A 25,148-nucleotide genomic window follows, 5' to 3' on the forward strand; every position below is an offset into this window, starting at 1 on the left:
TTTATTTGAGACCTCTTTTTATTTTGTTGATTTTGTTTACAATCTTGTGCTATTTCTCTGGTACGATTTCGCGCAGCGACACGAGCTGAGCCCAGAAAAGGGATTTTGACGTAAGGAAAAATCTATTTCTGGGCGATTGGCTCGTGTCGCCAGCGAAATCCCGCCCTACCCATCCCATCGCCAAGATTGTCTGCTAACTTCAGGATGGCCACCAGAGGCGCAGCAGTCGGCAGCATGGGATGGAGTAGTAGTAGTAAGTGCTGCCCACTCTGTGGTCGGCTCTCCTCTTGGGGGATTTTGTAGTGGGAGAATTCTTTTGGCATTTGGCTCGTGGTAGTGGTCTCACTCGCCATAGTGTTCATACCGACACCCTCTTGGAGGGTGAGCGAGTCAGTTATACTGACCTTTTCTTTATTTATTTATTCTCTGGTATGGTGTTAGTACATTTACCCTAGAAATAATAGATTAAAGGATATTTCGCTGGCGACACGAGCCAATCGCCCAGAAATAGATTTTTCCTTACGTCAAAATCCCTTTTCTGTTAGAAGAGATATTAGTTACATTTCATAATAATATGGCTTATATATTGATACGACAAGATCTCGGTGCTTGTGAGCCATTCTCGAAAATAGGCTAGTCTTATAATGGTAACCATATTTGATCCTTAAACCGGATACATGGTTAAATTATATATAGTTAGCTTAAATTGACAAGCTAATAAGCTTAAATGCAAGTTTTTCTCGTTATAATGAGCTAGGTCTACAAATGACTTTGCTGATACGATCGGGGAAAATTGCCCATTACGAATGGGAATTTAAGTGATACTATGGGCTACGTAGATTAGTACTAGATATTAAGAGATAACTCATATGCACCTTGTGATATATTGTTATATTTAGATCAAATAAATACCCTAAGTAATGGTATTATGTGCACGGCCTACCTGGATAACCTCCTGACCGGGTTAGACCACTTCAATCGCGACGAGCCACGGCCAGTCAGTGATAGATCTAGGCTACGTAGCCTAAGAGTGGATCCACTTTAGATCAGGGGTAGAGCCAAGCAACATAAACTATTGCTTACAAACCTCTAATCTCATAAAGTTGAATAAAAGATATATTTCGATAATATCTCTACTATATTATCTCTGGAGCCTCGGCGAACAGAGAATACTTTTATCGGAATGATTAGAGGCAGGGTAGAACAATAATAGTATTCAAAGTTCGGCATTGCCGGAATTCAGACTGAATTATTCCTAGCTTCGGCAATTATGGAGGTACGCCATGTCTTTTTTCCGACATCGACGAAGTTCGGTGTTTTATTACAAGCATGCCTCTGAACGGAATTTTCAGTTTATACTATTACACTTTAAAGTTTATAAGCTTTATTATGTAGGTGGTACCGCAATACTTCGGCAACGAAGTATTTCGCCGACAACTTAGATAAGTATTCAATTATAAGCTTCATTAGGTTAAGCCACTTAGTAATAATAAGTCGATACCGGAATATTTCGGCAACGAAGTATTTCCCCGACAACCTAGATAAGAATACATTTTCTAGAAAAAATTAAGGCAATATATACGCAGTACGGAATAAATTTTCGTGGGAACGAAAATATTCCGCCGACCAAACACTCCATAAAACTTACGAGTTTTACGACCTAGTTATTTATAATTACTATTCAGTCGACCACGGAATATTTCGGTGACAAAATATTTCTCCGACAAATATAACCAATAATAAACTTACGAGTTTATTACTTATGTTACATGTTTGTAAGTAACTGGTATTACAATAATACCGAAATATTTCGGCAACGAAATATTTCGCCAATAGAATAAAATGCATGATTTTTCTAGAAAGTACCAGTCTGCATGCCTAAGACGGAATATTTCGGCAGCGAAATATTTCGTTGACAATTTAGCAACAAACCATCAAAGGGAAGAAAACTCATTGAGTTTTTTCACATTACAGGTGGTCCGTTGCCAGGCTGAGGGATGCCACGCATCATTGGGGAATTCGTACGGCCACGTAGTGTGCCGTTCGCACGCCAATTGTGCAGTACCCTTGGACAACTACGTGGTCTGGCACCCAGACGCCTGTACCGTCTGTTATGAGCTAGTCTCTATTATGACTGATGAACAGGTAAGGACTTTCCGAAATTGTCTTACTTATATTAAGGAATATAGTAATATAAATTCATAAATTATTTAAACGAATCCGCCATAAAACAAGAATTACTTACAGGCGGATAAGGCGATTCTCCATGATGCTAGGGTGTCCCTTCATAAATGGGTGGGGGGTTTCGGCAAAAAACGCGCCGAAAGGTCACCCTACGTGTTGGATGCTGGCCTATGCGCTATGATTTTTTCGGGCGCCACTATGACAACAGTGGTGCCCAGGAAGATTGCCGAACCCCTCATCGAGGCCATACGTCTGGAGACGACGGCCGCCTTGGAGGAGCAGCAGGAACTAAAGGACAATGTGGCGGCGATCGACATCAACGTCGAGCCAATGGAACAGGTAGGTGGGGAGGTAAGTGGGGCGAGTTCCCATCCCAGTCCCAGTCCTTCTCCTTCCCTTCTTCTACTCCATCCTTTAAGGGTTTTACGTTTACGCCACTAAGAACAAGGAATGCCGTCCAGTTTTATTCCTAAGGTCAAGAAGACTTTAAAAAAGAGCAAGTCTGTTCCGCCAGCAGCGAATGAGTTGTCTTCGGTGTCACAGCCGTCGACATCATCCTTCATTTAGCCTGCTGCCATAAATCCTTCCCCTACCGAAGGAACAGGGTCATTCTCAAGGGCGGCGGAACAGCTTTTCGACCCGGTAGACATTCACTCAACCAACTGTTAGCCAGGGTTACTGGAGTAATTGATCAGAGGCTAGACGCACGCCTCGGGCCAACACCGGACATCTCCAATCAGGCTCTCTCGTCATTGACGGAGAGAATTAGGCCTATTGAGGAGATGCTCTCCGGTCTCTTTCGATCCGGAACACCAGCCCTATCAATGATGGTTCCGGATGCTTCAAAGCTTCCCCTCTTTCATAAGGAAAATCCTTGGAGGTTGGCCCTAAATGCTCCCTTCGTAGAAGGAAGACTAACTATTGAGGGGTGCGGAACAAGACCGATTGAGGATTATGAGCTATTCCCAGCCGGTATGCAGTTCCCGTTCCTTGGCTTTGTCAGACTAGCAACATGCGCTAGTCAGAATACACAAAGTACCGAAGGAAACGGTGATCTTCCCCAGAGAACAGGCCCAAGCTGCCTGGGTCCGTTCTCTAACAGAATTAAATTGTGTCAATACCAAATTGACACCACATAAGGGGTACACAATGTTCGTCACCCCCAATGGTCTTCCGTCACCTTGTACAACTAAGGTGGCGGAGTTGACATTGCAAGCCATCAACGAGGACAAACCAATGCCGGTCCTGAGGGAAACAGAGCCTACATCCTTGCTTTTGCCCACAGGAACGGACATTTGGATAAACGCTCCGGCAACATTTACTGCTGGTAAATTGGAGCCGGATTGCGCTTCGGATTCTTCTCCGAACAATTGCCCAAACTCCCCGACCATTTGATCAAGGGGGAGTTCGAGGCAAGGACGAGGTTAACCAGGACTATCAACTCCGTCACCTCGGCGGAGTTGTTAGCTACGACCTATGAAGACGAACCAGTTTTTCGGGTCTTGACGAAAAGTCTTTTACAGACTTTTCAAACTGACTTACATGACTTTGCTGTTGCAAGAAGGGCCTGTAGGAAACATGTTTTGGCTGGAGCTACAGTCAAACATGACCCTAATAAGCTTATTAAATCATCCATTTGGGGAGAAAACCTCTTCCCCAAAGAGGAAATAAACTCGACCTTGCACGAGGCAGCCAGGGTTAACCAAAGTCTGAGAGTGAGGTGGGGTCTTCCCTTTAAACGCCAATTTGATGCGTCTTCTCATCAACGAAGGCGAGAAGGTATAACCCTTACCAGACGGCCCGTCCTCATGGATATATGCAGGCAGTGCCGTCCACCTCAAAAGTAACACCGAAACAATATGTACTAGTTCAGCCAAACTCGGAACCTCAACCTTCGACTTCATCTCAAGTTGTGGCTTCCCAGCATTTAATCCTGCCTGAGGCGAGAGGTTCTTTTCGCCCATATAGCAGACATGCTGGGAGTAGTCGAGCCAGAGGAGGCTCCCGATTCCGAGTGGAGCAGGGTAGAGGATTCCGAGGAGGGAGAGGAACTAAACCAACATCCAACCAGTGAGATCTCCTAGGTAGGGGGGAGACTGTTCCTATTCAGGGGTCGATGGACCTTCAGTCCATGGGCCCATAGTATTTAATATCAAAAGGTCTCAGGCTGGAAGTGGGAGAAGGGCCCTCCCCCTCCAGTCAGCTTCTTCCAAAAACCAAACAGAGGACCTCTTAGAGTATACGAAGGATCTTCTTCAGAAACGTGCCATACAAAGGAGGGTGAAGAGCTATAAGGTTCCAAGCACGTTTGTTCAGTGTCCCAAAGAAGGACTCGAACGAAAGACGAGTAATCTGGACCTGTCTTGGCTGAATTCCTACATTCACTGCGACAAGTTCCATATGCTGACAATCTCACAGGTACGGACCTTACTTCCCCACCCCGTGGGCTGTCACCACCTCTATAGATCTTACAGACGCGTACTATCACGTCCCAATAGCCAGAAACTTCTCTCCATACCTAGGATTCAAGCTAGGCAAGAAAGCCTACTCATTCAAGTAATGCCCTTCGACTCAAATATAGCACCCAGGGTGTTCACGAAATTAGGAGAGACAGTAGTTCAGGAATTGAGGAAGAAAGGAATACTATTAGTAGCCTACCTGGACGATTGGTTAATTTGGGCGAACAACAAATCAGAGTGTCAAAGGTCAACATCCAAAGTACTGGAATTCCTAAAATATTTAGGGTTCCAATTAAACATGGCAAAATCCAGACTGACTCCAGCATCCCAGTTCCAATGGTTTGGGATTTAGTGGGATTTGAAGAAACACGAGCTATCTCTACCGACCAAGAAGGTCAAGGAGATAGTAAAAGCTACAAAACGCTTTGTCAAAAACAGGCGGTCATCTCGAAGGGAACAGGAGAGAATCCTAGGCTCCCTTCAATTTGCATCAGTGACAGATGTTCTATTGAAAACCAGATTAAAGGATATCAATCAGGTTTGGAGATCAAGAGCAAATCTCAAATTCAGAGACAAAGTTTCAAGATCCCAGATATTCTGAAAAAGAGACTTATTCCATGGACGAAACAACGGAAACCTATCCAAATCAGTTCCGCTACAATTTCCTCCCCATCTCTGATCATCCACACAGATGCATCCCTGAGCGGTTGGGGGGAATATTCACCCTCAAGAAAGTTCAAGGAACATGGTCAGAAACATTCTGTCGATTCCACATCAATGTATTGGAAGCGATGGCAGTATTCTTGACATTACAACCGTCCAAGAAGATCCACATTCAAATAGTATCGGACAGCTTTACAGTCGTCCATTGCATAAACAGAAGAGGATCCAAATCCAACAAATTGAATCATGTAATGATAGCAATATTCCTATTAGCGGAAAAGAACCACTGGCATCTGTCAGCAATTCATCTGGCAGGAGTAAGGAATGTAATAGCAGACTCCCTGTCCAGAATGACCCCACTAGAATCAGAATGGTCACTGGACAACAATTCATTCAAATGGATTACGAATCAGATTCAGGGACTTCAGACAGACCTCTTTGCCTCGGAGTCCAACCACAAACTAGCCTGCTATGTAGCTCCCAACATAGACAACAATGCCTTCGCGATCGATGCAATGTCTCTAGATTGGAACAAATGGGAGAGAATTTATCTTTTTCCTCCAGTGAACCTCCTCTTGAAGGTACTACACAGCTAAGAATCATTCAGAGGCCAGCTGGCACTAGTGGCACCAACTGGCCGAAGAGCAATTGGTATCCACTTATCATGGAGATGAAACTCAAACCCCAGAAGATTCCATCCCCGAACTTAACACAGATAGTACAAACGCAAACTGTATCAGCTTCAAGAATTCTGGATGCCCTAACTTTATAGACTTCATGAAGTTTGCGGCACAAAAAGCAGCAAATATAGATCCATTAAATATTCTATTTGTAGAATCGGATAAACGAGATTCTACAATTAGACAGTATGATTCCGCAGTGAAGAAACTGGCTATATTTTTTAATGAAATGAATGTACAAGAAATGGATACGAATCTTACAATTTCTTTCTTTAGATCATTACATGAGAAATGCTTAGCTGCCAGCACTATTACCACAATTAAATCTGCCCTAAGAAAGATTTTTCAGATAGGTTTCAATATTAATTTAACAGACACATACTTTTCCTCTATTCCAAAAGCATGTGCACGCTTGAGACCGGTCAACCGTCCTCAATCAATATCATGGTTCTTAAACGATGTTCTTAAACTAGCATCAGACTTAGACAATGATAACTGTTCTTATTCAGCACTACTAAGAAAAACATTATTTTTAGTAGCTCTGGCCTCTGGAGCTAGAATTTCTGAATTGTCAGCCCTTTCTAGAAATCCAGGACATGTGGAATTCCTCCAATTTGGGAAAAGTTTACTTTCACCAGAGAGACAATTTTTAGCAAAAAAATGAGGATCCACAAAATAGGTGGACTCCTTAGGGAAATTATTCCTCTTCCAGAAGATGAATCATTATGTCCTGTTCATACACTTAAACCTTTTTGACCAGAAACAAAATCTCAAATAACAACGGGCCCTCTTTTTATTAGAGAAAAAGGGGGCACAATAACTTTAAGAGGAATTAGGCAACAGATACTTTACTTTATTAAACAAGCCAATCCGGATTCAGTCCCACATGTCCATGATATCCGAGCAGTTGCCACCTCAACTAATTATTTTCAAAACATGAAGTTTGAAGGCCTAAAAAAGTACACAGGTTGGAAGTCTCCAGCAGTGTTCAAGCGCCACTACCTTATAAACTTACAGGCCCTAAAATTTGCAGCAGTGGCAGCTGGTACTGTGGTGGTTCCCGAAGAACAGACTGACGGTTCTCCTTAGAAACTTTTGAATAGAACTATTCCTTTGACTATCTCCCTTTGCATGACCCTTCTACCTGCATGACTCGCTCACACTCCCCACCATACTTTTTTCCGGACCAGGATAGATGCTTGTTGTTGGTCCCACTGCCGGATTAGGATATAAGATTGCACATATGTATATAATTATTATTGCTATTAAGTATTGTTTTCAGTATAGTATAATACTTTGATTGGTCTGTATGACATATAATCGTGACCAATGACTTAATAATATGTACAATTTCAGTATTGTACAAGTTAATTACTGTTATGGTTAAGGATATATTAAGAAATAATATGTACAATTTCAGTATTGTACAAGTTAATACTGTTATTGTTAAGGATATATTAAGAAATTGTTTCTTACAAATATTGAGTTGGTAGTTTAAGTTACAATGTTAAGGTTAAATAGTAAACTATTCATGACTCTTTATTCTGAATATCATTAACCTGGTTTTACATATAATTTTATACTAAAAACTTGTATAGCATTCTCTGGTATATTTTCATCGGCCGACACAGGTCAACACCAGAAAAAGGATTTTGACATAGGAAAAATCTATTTCTGGGGGAAGACCTGTGTCGCCCGATGAACCCTAACCCTATTAACATTCTCTTCCCACCCTGACTAATCCAAGTTTATAGAACTAATCAGGAATGAAGATGGCGCGTGGGTAGTAGTAGTAGTGGCGAGCGAGGACGAGTAGTGGGATTTCGTTGTAGCGGCTCCCACCAAAGAGAGGGATTTTGAAGGGAATCTTCTAAATGGCAGAAGTCCTGTGGTTTGTGGTAACACAACGCCCCTATACTATACCGACACCCTTTGGGTGATCGCGCTGGGGGTAGTAACCTCAGCATAACTATGTTAGCTTTTTCTCTGGTATATTATAGAGTTTATTTATACTAGAAAAATGAGTTACAGGGATTTTTCATCGGGCGACACAGGTCTTCCCCCAGAAATAGATTTTTCCTATGTCAAAATCCTTTATTTAAAAATATTTTTGGGGTTCTGGAATTATTGCTTCGGTTTTTGTACGCTTCGGATATCGTTAGAGGTTCCGGACAGATTACGTACGAAAACAGAGGTTCCACTATATGTATATGTACACATGTGCATCACTCCAGGATAAAGTCTAAACTTACAGTACTGTACTTAATACATACAGTAACGTAGTTTTACACATTTACATTTTTTATTCTGAGTTTTCACAGGCATCACATTGAAATGGACTACACACTTCTGGTGTGCTCTCTCTCTCTCTCTCTCTCTCTCTCTCTCTCTCTCTCTCTCTCTCTCTCTGTGGGTTATTCTTTATTAAAAATAAAATCTTGATGAAAAGCAAGAAATACAAAATCATAAAAAAATTTTTAGAGAGAGAGAGAGAGATAGAGAGAGACCGGAGACGAGAGAGAGAGAGAGAGAGAGAGAGAGAGAGAGAGAGAGAGATGAGTAGGGGGTGGATCAGGGCCACAGCAAGTATTTAGTATTTCAAAACTTAATTTAAATTTAGTTTGGTTTTTGTGTATTTTGCATATCTCACAAGGATACCTGTGTAGGTAGCGCTACTGTGATCTGCTACATTTTTGTTAAGTTAAGCTGAACAGTATTGTACTGAATATATTTTTATAAATATATTTTGCCAGTGTTTTTAGAAAATACAATAATAAGTAAATATTTTCTATTGAATAAATGAATATGTAGAACTGAATGACAATCACCAAATATGGTTAGAACAGGCTAATAATTATGTATATGGGTCTGCTATGTACTATTAAGCTAAAAGAGGTGCTCCAGGGTATCAACATCATGTAAGCTTTACATTATCTTTGTTACTTAACAGATTTTGTTACTTATCAGGAAGGGCTCACCCACAACTGTCCGTAAAGTTGAGTTGCCCTTATTACATTGAGGAATGTACAATCCGAGAATATCTGAATTCAAAGAGTGGTTGGAATTATGAAAATTCATAATGGCAGATATTATCAATATATACAATAGAAAATGAATTGGAACTCAAATTTTTTTATACAATAATTCATGCTGTGAATCAGTTGCTGACAATCAAATCTGGATCAATATCCAAACCATGGAAGAATAAAAGATAAACATTTCCTAGGGATAGAATTTTTTTTTTAAATTTGAATGATTCTCTCCTCATACTAATTTTTTTGCAACCGAATTTACAGTCACAAATGACAACTACAATTTACATGAGGTTCATGTATCAAAAGATCTGTGTTTGAGATCCACTGCTCTAGACCTACTGATAATCACTGATGATACTTTTCAAGGTTAAAATACACAGCTTGTGTATATAATGTAAATGGAAACATAGTGGCCCAAGAACGCTATCCGGATGAACACAGGAATTTAGATTTCTGTAGTTACTACAGTGGCCATCAGATAACATACATGTACTGTCAACCAAACAACTGGTGGCAAAGTTTCATAATTTTTCATTCACCTGCCTGATGCACGATTCATGCCTTATTTATCTATTTTCTTTTATAACATGGAAGAAATCTTATGTAATGACGTTAAAAACAGTCACTGATATCTTTAGAACATCATGTTGTGTTATTGTGCAAAACTATTTTCCACATAACAAAATTGACGTGAATGAAACGAAGTGATAAAAAACGTCATATCACAACCACTGGTATACATAACCAAATAGATAGGAGACACCTATCACTATTAGTATTGTATAAACATAGTCCATACATCATCATTTCAATATTAAGTTGAAGGTAGTTTACTGATTATATTTGTTAAATTTTATGGAATATATTGGGAACTCACAAAATGCTATCAAAATTTTTAAAAAAGAAAAAAATTATAACCTAACAGTGTGAACCAATGCGACCTCACTATTGCTTTTGATTTCGTTATGTGCACTGGAACCTAATGTCAATGTGTCATTTATTGGTCCAAGAAACATCCCTCGCTGAGCGAGAGCCAATTATTGCACTGCATTCGGTGCAAGTTCCAGCTGGAGAGATATCAAGAAAACTTACTATACCGGGGAGAATCATACACAGATGAATCAAATTGTTTAGAGAACGGGAAAGTTTAGAACATGGGCCTAGAGGTGGAACTCCTAGAAGCACCACAAGAGAACAAGACAATACAGTAAGTGTAAATGTTGCTGAGCAACATTCATTTGTGAATTTTGAATTCTAGCGCCTCGGCATGATATTACTGAACCAGGAATCATGACTAGCTCTACGCCTATGACTGGTGCCTGATGAATACTTTAGATGGAGAGGAAGAGTTTTATAAAAATACACTTGAAATCTTTGATAGGTGTTTTATGAATAAGTCTAATGAATAAACAAACTTACCTTTCATGGATGAGAGATTCACTTAGGCTTACTCTTTTTCTGGGTTCGACCTGTGTTCGCCGGTGAAAAGGATCCTGCTGCTCACTTTTCTTGTATAAATAGGTTCTAAATATACCAGAGAAAAAAAGCTAGCATGATATGCTGAGGTTACTACCCTCGCGCGAGCACCCTAAGGACGTCGGGCATAAAGTACAAGGCGAGTGGAAGCCACTATTCACAGGTGTTCTACCAATTAGAGGTTTCCTTTCCAAAATCCCTCTCATGGGGAGAGCCGTCGCAGCGGCTACTCCCTCCCCCCTCGCTACTGCTACTACTACCCGACCCGGAGCGGCCTTCGTCAATCCTGTTTTAGAAACTGCGTGAACTAGCGACGCACTTTTTCTTGCTCTTTGTAAATTGTGCAATTAAGTGGTTAATTCGAGATGGCTTCTTCGGAAATGACTCCTGCACCAAAGTTGAGTACCCCAATTTCCATTTTTCGTAACTTATAAGGTTGCGGGAGTTGCCAAATTAGCCTTCAGCGTACCCCGCCATTTTATGAGCATGAGCAAGAACGCGTGGGAATTAGGTATGCATGTTTTAGCCGAAATAGGAATAAATCAGAGATATTGTTGCATTAAATGTACCTAACTCATGTGTTCACTTGTTATCATTAGAGCTATTGCGCCGTAGAGGTGCCGAACGCGCTCATGACATACCCTGGGGTAAGTCTGGGGGCTAGACAGAGGGCGTTCAAGTAATTTACGTCCCCCCCCCCCCCCCCCAGGCTCAAGAGCGCGTTCGAGCTGATCTCGACATAATATTAGATTATCATGTTTTGATAGGCTATGAGCAGTCTATTATTTAGTAGGAGAGAGAGAGAGACTTAGAAACTCTTTCTCTCTTCCCAACGTAAATGTGCATGAATTATTCTTTACAAAATAGATACAAATATCTCTGTTCATTAATTCACTGACGAGGTGGAAGAGTTGCCACCCATCAGTTCAGCCCAAGTAGATTAATAAGGTAGGCTAACTGTCCTTAACTGTTACCCTTATACCTCTTCCCCTGACAGAGTTAAAGCTCTTCAGGGGGGATATCAATGATAAGAGCCCCCTCAATCTTTCATTTTATGGGATCTATCCTCCTGGCCAGTCTGAATCGAATAAATTCGAGTTTGGTAGGTTTAGTTGAGGACTACTGTCCGCACAACGATATCCTAGAGGAGATTTAGCCTAACGTTCCGAGTCGCTAGCGATCTCGGTTAGTCAGCTAGATCCATATCAGTTATTTTCCCAAAAATATATAAAAAAAAACCCTTGCAACTCTACCATAGTGCCTCGTTATCAAGTATGTGTGTATATTCATTATTGTCATTATGCAATACTGTACAGTAGAACCCTTGACTCACGAACGCATTGACCCACGTACAACTCGATCCCCGACCAAAATTATAGGTAAAATTTCACCCTTGACCTACGAACTAACTTTGAGATACGAACAAAAAAAAATGCGGAAAATAAAAATTCTGTTTGGGTCATGAATAATTTTGAGACATGAACATTTGAAAAATGCTGGAAATTTCTGGAAAATAACAATTCACTTTGTTTCACAAACTAATTTTTAGACACAAACATTTGAAAAATGCGCGAAATCGCCCAGCACACGTGAGAGCGTTTGAGTTGCCATGGGAACAGCCATCCTCCAGCCGCCCACGCACGGCGTCACCCACGCATCGCTCTTTGTCTCATCTCATTGTGTACAAGACGTTCGTCAATTCGCTTAGCATTTTTTGCGCTAAAACTTGTGATTTTCTTCATAATGGGCCCTAAGAAAGTGAAGAGTGGTGGTGAAAGTAAGAAAGTGAAGAGTGATGGTGAGAAGAGGGTGCAGAGGGAGATAACCATTGAAATAAAGAAAGAAATTATAGAAAAGTTTGAACGTGGTGTTCGCGTGACCGATATCGCAAGTGAGTACAAGATGGCCAAGTCGACAATTTCGACAATTTTGAAAAACAAGGATGCCATTAAAGAAGCAAATGTTGCGAAGGGAGTGACAGTACTAACCAAGATGAGATCGCAAACCCTCGAAGAGGCAGAAAAAATAATTTTGAATGTGGGTACATGAGAAACAGATGGCAGGTGATAGTGTAAACGAGCCGATCATCTGCGAGAAAGCTCGGCAAGTGTATCAGAGTTTGCTGAAGGAAACTCCTTCTACTAGTGCCACGCCAGATGATTTTAAGGCTAGTAAAGGGTGGTTTGATAACTTCAAGAAAAGAACTGGAATTCACTCTGTAATTAGGCATGGTGAGGCTGCTAGCGCAGACAAGGCTGCTGCTGAGGCATTCGTGACTGAGTTTTGCCGAGTTCGTGGAGGCCGAAGGATACGTCGCTCAACAGATTTTCAATTGTGATGAAACGGGCCTCTTCTGGAAGAAGATGCCCAACAGGACATTTATCACCCAAGAAGAGAAGGCGCTCCCAGGCCACAAGCCAATGAAGGATAGGCTTACGCTTTTGTTATGCTCAAACGCAAGTGGCGACTTGAAACTAAAGCCGCTACTTGTCTACCATTCAAATAACCCGCGTGCCTTTAAGCAGCACAACGTAAATAAGGCCAGACTGCCTGTAATGTGGAGGGCCAATACAAAAGCATGGGTGACACGGAACTTGTTTATGGAGTGGATTGATGAAGTGTTTGCGCCGACCGTGAGTCAGTACCTAACAGAGAACAAGCTACCCCTGCGGTGCCTTCTGATCATGGATAATGCCCCGGCACACCTTCGTACTTGGCTGACTGCAGTGAACATGACTTCATTCAGTTCAAGTTCCTTCCACCCAACACGACCTCTGTTCTCCAGCCCATGGACCAACAAGTCATTAGCAATTTTAAGAAATTATATACGAAGGCGCTCTTCTCCAGATGCTTCCGTGTAACTGAAGAGACAAAATTAACCTTAAAAGAATTTTGGAAGAAGCACTTTAATGTTTCACTGCATAACCCTCATTGATAACGCACGGACTGAAGTTACGTACCGCACATTAAATTCTGCGTGGCGGAAACTTTGGCCCCAGTGCGTAACTGTCCGTGACTTTGAGGGCTTCGATGCAGAGATTGTGCAAGAAATTGTGTCCATGGGCAACAGTATGGGTCTACAAGTCAACGACGAAGATGTTGAAGAATTGGTCGCTGAACATTCAGAAGATTTGACTGCGGACGAACTTGTTCAACTCCACAAAGAGCAGCAGGAGCAACTTGCTCGGGAGCAATCAACTGACGAAGAGGAGGCTGGGAGGAAGTTACAGATGTCAGCAGTGATGTGATAAAAGCCGCATTGGAAAATGGAATGATGTCCAGTGCTTCCTTGAATTGTATCATCCGGACAAATTGTTACGAACAGGATCGTGAATAGCTCAATGAAAATTTAATGAGCCATTTCAGAAAAGTTATGCAAGGAAGGAAAAGGCAACAGACATTGGATAAGTTTGTGATTAAACGTTCACCAAAAAAACCTAGAAGAGTTGAATCTCCGGAACGAGATCTCCCCGACCTGGATGGGGGAGGGTCTCCTTCCGCACAATAACCTCCTCCCCACCCACCACCCTCCTCTTCTCTTGTCCGTCAAGCCAGAAGTCTCGCCAGTCATAGTAAGTGTTCACTTTACAAACGTTTTTTATAGTGTTAGTTACCATTTTAAATTATATTATTAGATATATTAAGGTTTTTTACACTGACTTTTACATTATCTGTGTAAAATAAGCAAAATATACATAATATATATTGGTTCGTAGGGTCGAGAACCAATTAATATTATTCCATTAAACCTTATGGGGAAATTAGCTCCGAGTCACGAACAATTTGGAACACGACCAAGGTCTAGGAACGGATTGTGTTCGTGAGTCAAGGGTCTACTGTATTACTGTACCGTAAAAGGTCTGGTTAACATTCATCTTGGCCTAGGCTCCTTCGGTTTAAAATTTAGTAGTAGGCTACGCCTCTCGATCGAGGGCCACCCCAACCGGTTGCTTTACCAACCATGGCGGGCCATAGGCCCAGTCACACTACCACCCCTACAGTGGTAGCCCACACAACCGCTGATAGGTGGCCACCTCTGATTGGGCAGGTGGCCTGGCGATCACGACCGATCACCCCTCCCATATCAACCCCCTCTCCCCCACCCCCCCCTACCCGCTACTAGGCTCCGCCCAGCCGAACCGTTGTAACTCGTAATACTTGTACTCTTAGTGAGGAACGGCCGCTTGAGTTTCGCATAAGTGGAAGGAGGGGGACGAGTGTGGGGGGGGATGATGGGTACTAGAGTTCCGAGCTTATAGTCCCCCAGCCCTGCCGGATGACGGACATAGCTTCAGGTAGTACATATGTTGCTCCGCCGCTATGTTGTCTCTTTCTCCGGCCCCTCTAACCGTGGAATTGGGGCAGGATCATTGCTCCCACCCCCTCAGTAAAGGTAGGCAACGTCAGATATGGAATTAGTATCTTCCCCTGATCCACCACCTCGGTCCGTTCCACAGCCAGTGGCTAGGACAAGGAGATGTGAGACTTCAAGTGAGCTAAGCCTTGAAGGACCGTACAGCGAACAGCTCCAGGCCCTTGCGGTGCCGACAGAGAGTGACTCACCCTCACATCCGCCACCGGAGTGTTGCACCAAACCTGCCATATCTCAGTTCTCAATCTTTGGAGATCATGTAGGCGCCTACGTTAATACGTAGCCTTCCGGTCCGGCCAGCCATACAGAGTTGAGGTCTGTCCTCCTCCTAGTCCGGCGGATATCGGATCTCAAGTATTAGACCTACATTGAACCCAGGAGCGGGATCGAGAGCAGGCAGTTAGATATTAATTAAAGTTAGTCAGTGAATTGAATATGTTAATGAGTAAGACTTGAACATTATCTAGTTTAAGTTGCATACCCTCGCCGGAGTAGCTCCGGCCCTCCTTGAGGCTGATACTCATTAATAATTACGATTACAGAAGGTGCCCTGCCAGTTGATGGGGTGCTCCACCTCCCTCGGCGAGACCGTTGGGCACAAGGTGTGCCGCTCCCACGCCAACTGCTCGGTGCCCTTCGAAGGCGAGGAGGGGCAGCCTCCTTACATGGTCTGGCACCCGGAGGCATGCACCGTCTGTTATGAGATGGTGATGCTTCTCATGAACGAGAAGGTAAGTATCTTAATCCCCCCCTTTTTCATGATGAAAATTTGTGATAAACCGTGTAACAAAACTGTTTACAAACTGGTTTCCTATGTCGGGAAGGTTAATTCCCCTTTCCTCCCCGACAGACGGCCGATGGCGGTGCTGGATGCTTCCAAACTTCCCCCCATCCATAAAAACAATCCGTGGCGGCTTGCTATGCATGCCCCATATGTAGATGGGAAGCTAACCATCGAAGGGTGCGGGACCCAGCCACTGGAAGACTTTGAGCTTTTCCCGAATGGTCTCCAGTTCCCCTTACCCGGGTTTGTCAGACTAGCGGAGCACGTGCTAGTGAGAGTAGACAAGGTCCCAAAGGAGACGGTGATCTTCCCGAGGGACCAAGCCCAAGCTGTCTGGGCACGCACCATGTCCGAATGGGAGTGCGTTAACACCAGGTTAACGCCTCACAAGGGCACAGACACCATGTTTGTGACCCTGGATCGAGTCCCGTCGCCCTGCACCGACAAGGTGGTGGAGTTAACTCTGCAAGCCATAGCGGAGGTTAAACCTCTCCCGGCTTTAAAAGAGACAGAGGCTACCTCCTTTCTCTTTCCTGCGAGTAGGGAATTTTGGAACAAAGCCCCGGCCACGTTTACGGCAGGTAAACCGGACGCAGACTGTGCCTCCACCTTATTCTCCGAGAAGCTGCCTAAACTTCCGGAGAACCTGATCAAAACAGAGTTTGAGGCAAGGTCGAGACTAGCAAGGTTTATCAACTCCGTCACCTCGGCGGAGTTGGTAGCCATGACGTACTGGGACGAGCAAGTATTCCAGGTTCTGACGAAGTCTATTACAGACTTTCCAGTCAGACCTATACGAATTTGGAATAGCAAGGCGAACTTGCAGGAAATACGTCCTGGCGGAGGCTTCCATCAGACATGAACCTAACAGATTGATAAAGGCGTCAATCTGGGGAGAGAACCTGTTCCCTCAGGTAGAGGTAGATAATGTCTTGCGGGAAGCCTCTAGAGCCAACCAGAGCCTCCGGGTCCAGTGGGGATTTCCTTTCAAACGGAAGTTTGAAGCACCTGGCCATCAAGCTAAGAAGAGGCCAAGGAGGTAAAATCCCTATAAGCCCTTTCGACCACAGACAATTGTTCAGGCGGTCCCAATATCACAAGTTGGGAAGCCCTCAACATCGAAAGCTCAGCCACAGCAGCAGTTTGTTCTGCTACTGTTCTGCTACAGACTCCGCCGGCCCAGCAACCCTCAACCTCCACAGCCATCATAACCTCCCCTGCCTTTAACCCCGCCTATGGAGCTAGGGAATCATTTTGTAGCTACAATAGGCATGCGGGTAGCAGTAGAGCCAGAGGCAGCTCCCGGCTACGAAGTGGCTCAAGGGGTAGAGGTTTCCGAGGAGGCAGAGGGTACAAACCTGCAGCCAACCAGTGAGAAACCGCAGGTAGGAGGGAGATTATATCTCTTTCGAGACCATTGGACCTTCAGTCCATGGGCACACAGTATAATCTCCAAGGGCCTGGGATGGAAATGGAAGAAAGGGCCCCCACCACCTATAAACTTCTTCCAGATCCCAACAGCGGGCCTGATAGAATATACCAAAGATCTCCTACAAAAGGCGGCCATAAGAAAGTAAGGAGACTAAAATTTCAAGGACGTCTGTTTACTGTTCCAAAGAAGGACTCAAACAAAAGAAGAGTGATTCTGGACTTGTCAAGGCTCAATTCATACATTCTTTGCAATACTTTGCAATAAGTTCTGTATGCTGACAGCCTTGCAGGTGCGGATCTTACTTCCCCGTGGGGCCGTCACCACCTCTATAGATCTTACAGACGCTTACTATCATGTTCCGATAGCAAGGAACTTCTCTCCGTACCTAGGCTTCAGGCTAGGGAACAAGGCTTATTCATTCAGTCATGCCGTTCGGGCTCAACATTGCGCCCAGGATATTCACCAAGCTAGGAGAGATGATAATCCAAGAACTAAGAACCAAGGGGATAATGTTTGTAGCCTACCTGGATGACTGGCTCATTTGGGCAGCCAGCGTCGAGGAATGCCGCAGGTCGACAGCCAAAGTATTAGAACTCTTGGAGTTTCTGGGATTCCAGATAAACAAGGAGAAATCACGGCTGGAACCGGCTTCCCACTTTCAATGGTTGGGAATCCAATGGGACCTAATAAAACACAAGCTATCCCTTCCACCCAGAAAGGCCAAGCAGATAGCTGTGGCTACAAAACAGTTCCTCAGGAACAAAAAGGCCTCTCGTCGTACCCAAGAGAGAATCCTCGGTTCGCTACAATTTGCATCAATAACAGACGTCCTACTAAGAGCCAGATTGAAGGATATCAATCGAGTCTGGAGAAAGAGACCCAACATCAATCTCAGAGACAAAGTTTCAGTGATTCAACCCATTCTAGCAAAGAGGCTGCGCCCATGGACGAAGCACAGGAACTTGTCCAACGCAGTACCACTGCAATTCCCTCCACCGTCTTTGACAATTCATACAGACACGTCACTGAGTGGCTGGGGGGATACTCTCAGTACAAGAAGGTTCAAGGGATATGGTCGGATACATTCCGCCAGTTCCATATCAATGTGCTAGAATCCATGGCAGTTTTCCTAACCTTAAAGCGACTAACTCCGGCCAGGAACAGCCATGTGAGGATAGTCTCGGACAGCCTAGTGGTGGTACACTGCATAAACAGAGGAGGTTCCAGGTCAAGCAAACTGAATCACGTACTGATTGCAATATTTTCATTAGCAGCGGAAAATCATTGGCACCTGTCAGCAACCCATCTGGCAGGAGTCAAGAACATGATAGCGGACGCACTCTCCAGGACTACTCCACTAGAATCAGAGTGGTCCCTGGACAAGAACTCATTCCAGTGGATTTACAACCAAATCCTGGACCTTCAAGTAGACTTATTCGCCACAGAATCCAACCACAAGCTGCCATGCTATGTGGCTCCCAACCTGGACCCTCTAGCCTATGCCACAGATGCGATGGCCATAGATTGGAACAACTGGCAGAAGATTTATCTATTCCCTCCGGTGAATCTTCTGAGGAAGGTCTTGCACAAGCTACGATCTTTCACAGGACAAGTAGCATTAGTGGCACCCAATTGGCCGAAAAGCAATTGAATTGAAGCTCCGACCCAAACGGATCCCTCGCCCGGAACTGACACAGACAGTACAAACTCAAACTGTGTCAGCTTCTTCAAGAATTCTGAAAGCCCTAACTTTATGGACTTCATGAAGTTTGCAGCCCAAAAGAACGCGAGTATTGATCCATGTAACATTGTATTTATAGAATCAGATAAAAGAGATTCAACTCTCAGGCAATATGATTCGGCTGTTAAAAAATTGGCCAAATTCCTAAGGAATCAGGGGCCCACAAAATGACCACGAATCTGGCAATTTCGTTCTTTAGAACTCTATTTGAGAAAGGCCTAGCCGCCAGTACTATTACAACAATCAAGTCAGCTTTGAAGAAATTTTTCAGGTCGGCTTCAGTATTAACTTGTCAGATGCATACTTCTCCTACATTCCGAGAGCATGTGCACGCCTAAGACCAACTGACCGCCCACATAAGGTCACTTGGTTCTTGAATGATGTACTTAAATTGGCTTCAGACACTAATAATGAATCATGCTCGTATATAACCATCCTAAGAAAAACTTTATTCCTAATGGCTATGGCCTCAGGTGCCAGAATATCTGAACTCTCAGCTCTCTCACGAAATCCAGACCACATAGAATTCCTCCCGTCAGGGAAAGTACTACTATCCCCAGACCGGAGCTTCCTGGCTAAGAATGAGGACCCACAAAATAGATGTGTCCATGGAAAGTCATCCCTTTGACACAGGACACATCATTGTGCCCTGTCACTACCCTTAGATCCTTCTTACCCAGAACCTCCGCAACATCGTCAGGTCCTCTTTTCATTAGAGAAAAAGGTGGCACAATTTCTCTTAAAGGTATTAGACAACAAATACTCTACTTTATTAAATAAGCCAACCAGGATTCAATCCCACATGTCCATGATATCCGGGCGGTGGCTACCACCATTAATTATTTTCAAAATATGAATTTTGAGGACCTGAAGAGATATACGAGTTGGAAATCCCCAGTAGTTTTTAAGCGCCACTATTTGAAAAATTTAGAAGCCCTTAAATTCCCAACAATTGCTGCAGGGAGCATAATCTCCCCCGAATAATGAATCCTATCATTCTTCTCCTTACCCCTTTCTCCTTCCTGATACTCTCTCCTTCCTTCCTGCCTCGCTCGTACTCCCCACTATACCTCTCTCCTCTGGGTTGGGAGGGCCTGGGCGTCATCCTGCCACCGAAGCTGGTACATAGAATATTTGGTCCCTGATTGTTTTATGGACTGGGCTGTACATATCCTGTGAATGTGATATTGCCTTGAATATCCTGTCAATTGTATGATATCTTCATGTTATTACTAGTTATAAGTCTTAGTTTAAGTCTTAGTCTAAGTAGTAAGTAAGTAAGTTTAAATTTAAATGGACCTAGTGTAATATTAAGTGAGTAAATTCAAGTTGAAATGAACCTTAGGTTTCATTAACTCCTTCCTTATAAGAATACTTAGCATCTAGTAGGCTTGGATAGGCATTCTCTAGTAACTTTTCACCAGCGAACACAGGTTAAACCCAGAAAAGGGATTTTGACGAAGGAAAAATCTATTTCTGGGGGGAGACCTGTGTCGCCCGGTGAACCCAGCCCTTCTAATTAAGTTCCCCACCCTTACACCAATCCAAGCCAGGGTGTCTAAAATCCAGGATTGCAGATGGCGCTCGGGTAGGGTAGTAGTAGCAGTAGCGAGGGGGGAGGGAGTAGCCGCTGCGACGGCTCTCCCCATGAGAGGGATTTTGGAAAGGAAACCTTTAATTGGTAGAACACCTGTGAATAGTGGCTTCCACTCGCCTTGTACTTTATACCCGACGTCCTTAGGGTGCTCGCGCGAGGGTAGTAACCTCAGCATACCATGCTAACTTTTTTTCTCTGGTATATTTAGAAGCTATTTATACTAGAAAAGTGAGCAGCAGGATCCTTTTCACCGGGCGACACAGGTCTTCCCCCAGAAATAGATTTTTCCTTCGTCAAAATCCCTTTTTTGTTTTGTTTTTTATCGGTGTTCAGTGAATATCAAGGATAGGGAGGGAAACAGGTTCAATAATGTATGCACTTTTTTCTCTTCAAAACCTAAAGAATACATTTCATTGGGAGATATTTTATTAACATCGGCCTAATCCCTCCATCACTCCTATACGGCACCTCCACATCTTAGGCGACTCGAATCTTGATCCGACTTCTTGCTACAAACTCCATCGCATGAAAGCATCACTAATGATGACGGTTATTTTAAAATTCCCCTCACCGACAATGGAAGCCTTAAAATGCGTTTATAAAATTTTTTCTGTTCAAAGATACTTTATCTTTCATTCCTCAAAATATTTGCATACACTAATGTTACACCCTGTATGATTGGAAAAAAAAAAAAAAAACTTAAACGAGAACATCACCTTTCATATTTCTTATCTTTTCAGCTACTTATAATATGCTTAGGGTAGTAGGTCTAGCCATACATGTGAAACTAATTTTTATTAATTTCTATTTAGAAGAAATGAATAGCTACAGAAAGGTCAACCAAGGAAACCTTTAATGAAAGTAAGCCTCTCCTAATGTATTCGTCAGTTTTGACTCCCACAGCTTTCAAACGTGTCCGGATGAAACAGGATAATATGCAAGGATTTCGATAAAAAATAAAAGACTGAATTATATTTGCTTGATTTTTTTATGATTGCTTTTTGACTTTGAATAGCTAGGTCTGAGTAAATTATGTTCAGCAATTATCAAAAGGATAAGAAAAAAGCAGAACATGGCCAATAAAACAATAATAACGAGAATAATCAAATTAAGCAGATTTATATAGATATTGTTGATTTAAATATTCTTTCACATTACAATTCTGAGAGAGTATACTGCTGAAAATAGACCTAGGCTAATCATGTGGGAAAATCAGAAGTCCAATTTAGGCCCACTAAATGTGTCATGTAAATTATTGTATTGGTCAAAGGACAAAATTAGTGTAATTAAACATGATTATTAAAGAATATTAACACCTTAATGTATTATTTATCGGCTGTAGGAGACGAAATGACAACACCTCAGTGCAGTACGATACGTTGGGTTAAGACTCGAGCGGCAGCAAAGCCAACTCAAAATTGCTTATGCTGTCACAAAGCTAGAACTGAGAATAAAATTAGAATTTGTGGACCTATCGGAATATATTTTCCTTACTTTGCAAAATAATTATCTTGAATGCATTGAATAAGTCTACTCAATTCAAATGTAATTTATTTCAAGTATAGCACCTATGAAAGGAAATATTATTTATTGTTAAGTAAATAACCTGGCACCTGCATATGGCAATATTTCCATAACGAACAATGAATTAAGAAACTACATCAATTCTTTGTTGGCCAACAGTACAAAAGGGCTGATAAGTACTAGTACCAAAGTAAACACTAATCTATTACTGAATGAGATGAAATAAAAACCAAACTAATTCATGAAAACCATTTTCACTTACGTAATAGGTCCATGACTGTCATCAATTGCATTCCTCCAAACCTTGATTGGGAAAACCTTGTATAAGGCATAGTTGTGAAGTTCTGTTCGGCTCCAATACTCAACAGGATTCCTTTTTATGACTGGCCCTGTAGGGGCAAAAATTTATGCCAGTTGCAATATGAATATGAATTATATTAATAAACGTAGTTATGCAGTGCCATATAAAATTCATACACGCACACAATACTTTACTATACATCTACATACATAAATTGAGAGTGATTTCTTTACATGTATATGAAAACTGTAAAAATAGTATCCAAGAAATTTCAGTTACAAAAAAGCATTATATTTTCTATAATTTAGTGTGGCCAATCATTATAAGAATCACAATATATGTATATCGACAGCAATAAAACAAAATTGGTCAATTTAAAAAAATGAGATCATTATATTAATAACTTAAAACCCCATTAAAACTAATAACTCAGATCCTAGGTAATTAGCAGTTCACAATATTTATAAAACAACTATTAAGCTCCTATCCACCTCTCAAGTCTAAGTACTTAATGTTTTAATCCAGTGGGCACTGATATATTTAAGTGATGTCTCTAGTGTGCTGTGATGCAGTACAGAGAATGAATTCCTAGATGCTGGTCATTGTAATATTAGTAGCCTATGGAACAATTTAAAATCCCTAACCTCCTTCTGTACTTCAACTTTTACCTTCATTCAGAAAAATAAAAGGTTGAAAACTTACAGCCAATGCCTGTGGTGTGGCTCTTTACTGCTGGTGGACCATATTCACTTGTAAACGAATTCATTGCTCTAACCTCTATACTGTTGAGAATAAAAGGAATTTTTGAAAATTTAATGAATATTATTCATTAGTCCCATTATAAAATTATTACATAATAATATATAACTCCCTCAAAACTATCATGAATCTTAAAACAGGTTTTGTTTACTTTCATTTTTTGCAAAAAAGCATAAGCCAAGTTAGTGAAAAGAGCACTCAAGGATACCATATTAATCAGGTAGTTAACTTAAAAAGAAGTCAGTATCAAAGACCAAAAAATATGTAAACCACTAGCTAAAGTCATATACACCTAAAAAAACAATAGGTGACTGACTTGATTTCTGGGCACAAACTACCAAACAGCTATTTGCAGAGATTACCTGAGGTAGTGTTTTGTGAACTGGTTTAGATCTCAGTCCCATTTTGGCATGAGGTTAGCAAGTTCCCAGATTAAAAGCGATGGTGCTATCAACAATCCTAAAGTCACTGTGAAACAGAAATTGCCCCATAATGCTTTTTAATTCCCTTAAAAGCTTAAAAAATAAGTTACCATGTACTATAGTGTCATCACTGAAGGCAGTTAAGGAGCAATTTAGGTAACCCAAACTTAAAGTCATAAGAAGCAATTCTTATGAAAGGATGAGCTTACCCAGATCTGGAACTATCAATAGATTACTTGTAAGAAGTCTCTGTACACTGCCAAGATGGGGCAAAGGGGTAAAACCCACCTACCTTGAAAGCAACTGATGATAATTCTTATGTTGCCAAGATGTATTCTTTGACAGGAAGGGATTTCCTCAATGTACCTTCCTGGTAGAAGAGTTCATTGACATGGGTAAGAAGTTGTATCTAGTTTCCTCTTCCTCTTTCCAGACCAGGAACAACTGATATTTTTTATATATGCTGAAGATACCTAACTGTTTAAGGTTTCCTTCTAGCTAGACAGAGGATCTTTATTTTGGGAATGTGTTTAGGGTCTGGGACTATGAGCAAAATATTTTGCTCACTGTTGTAATGTGGGCTTGGCATTCTCTAAGGATTATTTTGGAACAATAACATGAACAGTTGCCGAGGATAAAAACATTTTCATAAAGTAGAATACTACCACCACTAGCAAATCACTAAAATCATGTTTTTGATAGCACTGCCTCAGGTTGTCCTCAAAGGAGTTACCTTTATCATAGCACCAGAGGCTCTATAACACAGACCAACCGATACCAAAATTCTCTCATTGTTGGTCTAGATCAGAATATAGTGCCCTTAACACTATGATGGAGTATACACACACTCAAGGAAGATAGGCCCTTTTTCCATGTGCCTACCAGAAATTACCTGGTGTAATCCTTTTCCCCCTGTAGTACTTGTAAAGATATACATTTGATGACTTCAAAACCCTTTTTTTCTTTTCTGCTATTGTCTTATCACCAAGATGCCACAACTATCTGCCTTGGAAAGTCAAGTACAAACTGTAGTCTTAAGCTTCTTTCAAAATAGTGCATTCCAATAATTTCCCCTCTTTCCATAATACATAATGAAACCTGTTATGACGGGAATTCGCCAGATGCAGAGCCATTATGTATTAGGCTAACCAATTATATGTTTCTCACTTCCCTTTAGCATTAGCTCCCTCTCTGAATTAATATAAATAAATTAGAAGTTTTATTAATAATTCTCTAATTTGTTGCCTTGCTACTCATAGTATACAATTTCAGCTTATGATAGAAGAAATAATGTTACAACAGACTAGCATTTCCTTCTCCCCTTGGTGCCTATCCTCATTAATTCCTCTGTACCCAAACTTATTTTCCTCTTATCTCCCTTGCTAAATTTCTATCTAAGAAGTGTTATTCAGAGATCGTAATATACAGGAATTCCTCAGTCCTATTTAGATTTGATATTGTGATTTCTTTGTCATAATTTGATCTATCAATCATGTGTATCTGCAATTCACTGCTATGTATAATGTAATGCTGTGAATGCATTATATCATGGACTCTGGTTAAGCAAATCTCTTATGGCTCCTTTTTCAACTTTCCAGTACTAGTTATTTCTTTTCATTCAACTAATATTTAGTAGTTTCAATTATATATGGTATTAGTTTACCAGTGTAAAAATAGAAGCCATAATAAATGCAATCTTTGCAACAATACTAATAGCTA

General features: G+C 41.7%; 1 protein-coding gene across 5 annotated transcripts in view; it reads right to left on the reverse strand.

The window, feature by feature from the left end:
- Positions 1–25,148, reverse strand: part of LOC135196921 (receptor-type tyrosine-protein phosphatase eta-like) — a 416,919-nt gene that overhangs the window by 202,128 nt on the left and 189,643 nt on the right. For all 5 annotated transcript variants that reach the window (XM_064223752.1, XM_064223756.1, XM_064223753.1 and 2 more), the window contains exons 10-11: positions 22,951–23,030; positions 22,210–22,336 (exon numbers count right to left, since the gene is read on the reverse strand). In XM_064223752.1, the coding sequence (XP_064079822.1) occupies positions 22,210–22,336; positions 22,951–23,030 (207 nt within the window). The remainder of the gene's footprint in view (positions 1–22,209; positions 22,337–22,950; positions 23,031–25,148) is intronic.

This window comes from Macrobrachium nipponense, chromosome 18 (genome assembly GCF_015104395.2).
Source record: "Macrobrachium nipponense isolate FS-2020 chromosome 18, ASM1510439v2, whole genome shotgun sequence".
NCBI lineage: Eukaryota > Metazoa > Arthropoda > Malacostraca > Decapoda > Palaemonidae > Macrobrachium > Macrobrachium nipponense.